At 45.1% G+C, this 1,421-nt stretch overlaps 1 protein-coding gene across 1 annotated transcript; it reads left to right on the top strand.

Annotated features, from left to right (window-relative positions):
- On the top strand, positions 1-942 carry LOC116520147 (olfactory receptor 6N2-like). The gene has a single exon (XM_032234298.1). The coding sequence runs from the start codon at positions 1-3 to the stop codon at positions 940-942; it is 942 nt and encodes a 313-aa protein (XP_032090189.1).
- The last annotated feature ends 479 nt before the right edge of the window (positions 943-1,421 follow it).

The following is a 1,421-nucleotide window of genomic DNA, read 5'->3' as shown; positions in this document are numbered from 1 at the left end:
ATGGAAGGCTACAACCACACCAAAGTTGTTGAATTCATCATTGTGGGATTCCCACATCTTCAGCACCTCCAAAGTCTCTTTTTCGTTTTGCTCCTCATCGTCTACTTCTTCACTATCTTTGGCAATCTGTTGGTTTTCACGATCATCCATACAGATTGCCGGCTCCGTACTCCCATGTACTTTTTCATCAGCATCCTTTCCTTCTTGGAGATTTGGTACACAGCAACCACCATTCCTAAGATGCTGGCTAACCTGGTTAGTGAAAGGAAAAGCATATCCTTCACGGGGTGCCTCCTTCAAACCTACTTTTTCCACTCCCTTGGAGCCACCGAATGCTACTTGCTCACCGCCATGGCCTATGACAGGTATCTCGCCATTTGTAAGCCCCTGAGATACCCTTCAGTGATGACAACCAAGACGTGCACGCAGATGGCCGCCAGCTGCTGGGTCTGTGGCTTCATGTGCCCCATCACGGAAGTCATCCTGGTCTCCAAGTTGCCCTTTTGTGGCCCCAACCAGATCAAACATATCTTCTGTGACTTCCCGCCACTGCTCAGCTTGGCCTGTACGGACACCTCAATCAACGTGCTGGTTGACTTTGCGGTCAACGCTTTCATCATTCTGGTGACTTTCTCGTTCATCATGGTCTCCTATGCCAAGATCATCCAAACGGTCTTGAAGATCCAGACCGCTGAGAGCCGCGAGAAGGCTTTCTCAACCTGTGCCTCACACCTGACAGTAGTCCTCCTTTTTTTTGGAAGCATCATTTTCATGTACGTGAGACTGAAGACGAGCTACTCCTTAGAGTACGACAGAGCCTTTGCGGTGATCTACGCCGTCCTGACTCCATTAGTCAATCCTATAATTTATAGCCTTCGAAACAAAGAAATCCTAAGGGCAATAAAGAGGAGAATTCACCTGAAGAGCCTCCTCAGACCTTGAATCTCTTGGAACGGGCTTCAGATTTAGTGATCCACAATGAAATATGCAGTGAAGTTTAAACTTAAGGCTGGTGATGAGGTGGACAGTACGAAGGTCGAATTGACAATTCAGAGTTATAGCACAAAAGGCCAATTATTTGAATTAAAAGGTCTATCACCTCCACCGGCATGACCAGGTTTGAAGAACAACAAGTGGGGAAGAGATCTATGTATGTATATTTATACTAGCTGGAGACCTGTGCTTTGCTACGAAACTATGTAATCGGGCTTGATACATTGACACTTAAAGCTTGAAAATTAATGTAGAATGTGTAACTCCTTAGCATTAGAGCATGTTAATATAAGGCAACTGGCAGTTGGAACAGAGTTCTTTTCAGGTGGGGAGGGGGAGTAGAATGTCTAACTCCTTAGCATTGATGCATGCTAATTCTGTATAAGAAATATTGATGATCTGATGGTCATTCTGAAAAATCCTTTCTT

This window comes from Thamnophis elegans, chromosome 17 (genome assembly GCF_009769535.1).
Source record: "Thamnophis elegans isolate rThaEle1 chromosome 17, rThaEle1.pri, whole genome shotgun sequence".
In the NCBI taxonomy this organism is placed as follows: Eukaryota; Metazoa; Chordata; class Lepidosauria; order Squamata; family Colubridae; genus Thamnophis; species Thamnophis elegans.
Note: the sequence above shows the minus strand (reverse complement) of the source record. Positions and strands in the feature narration are given on the sequence as shown.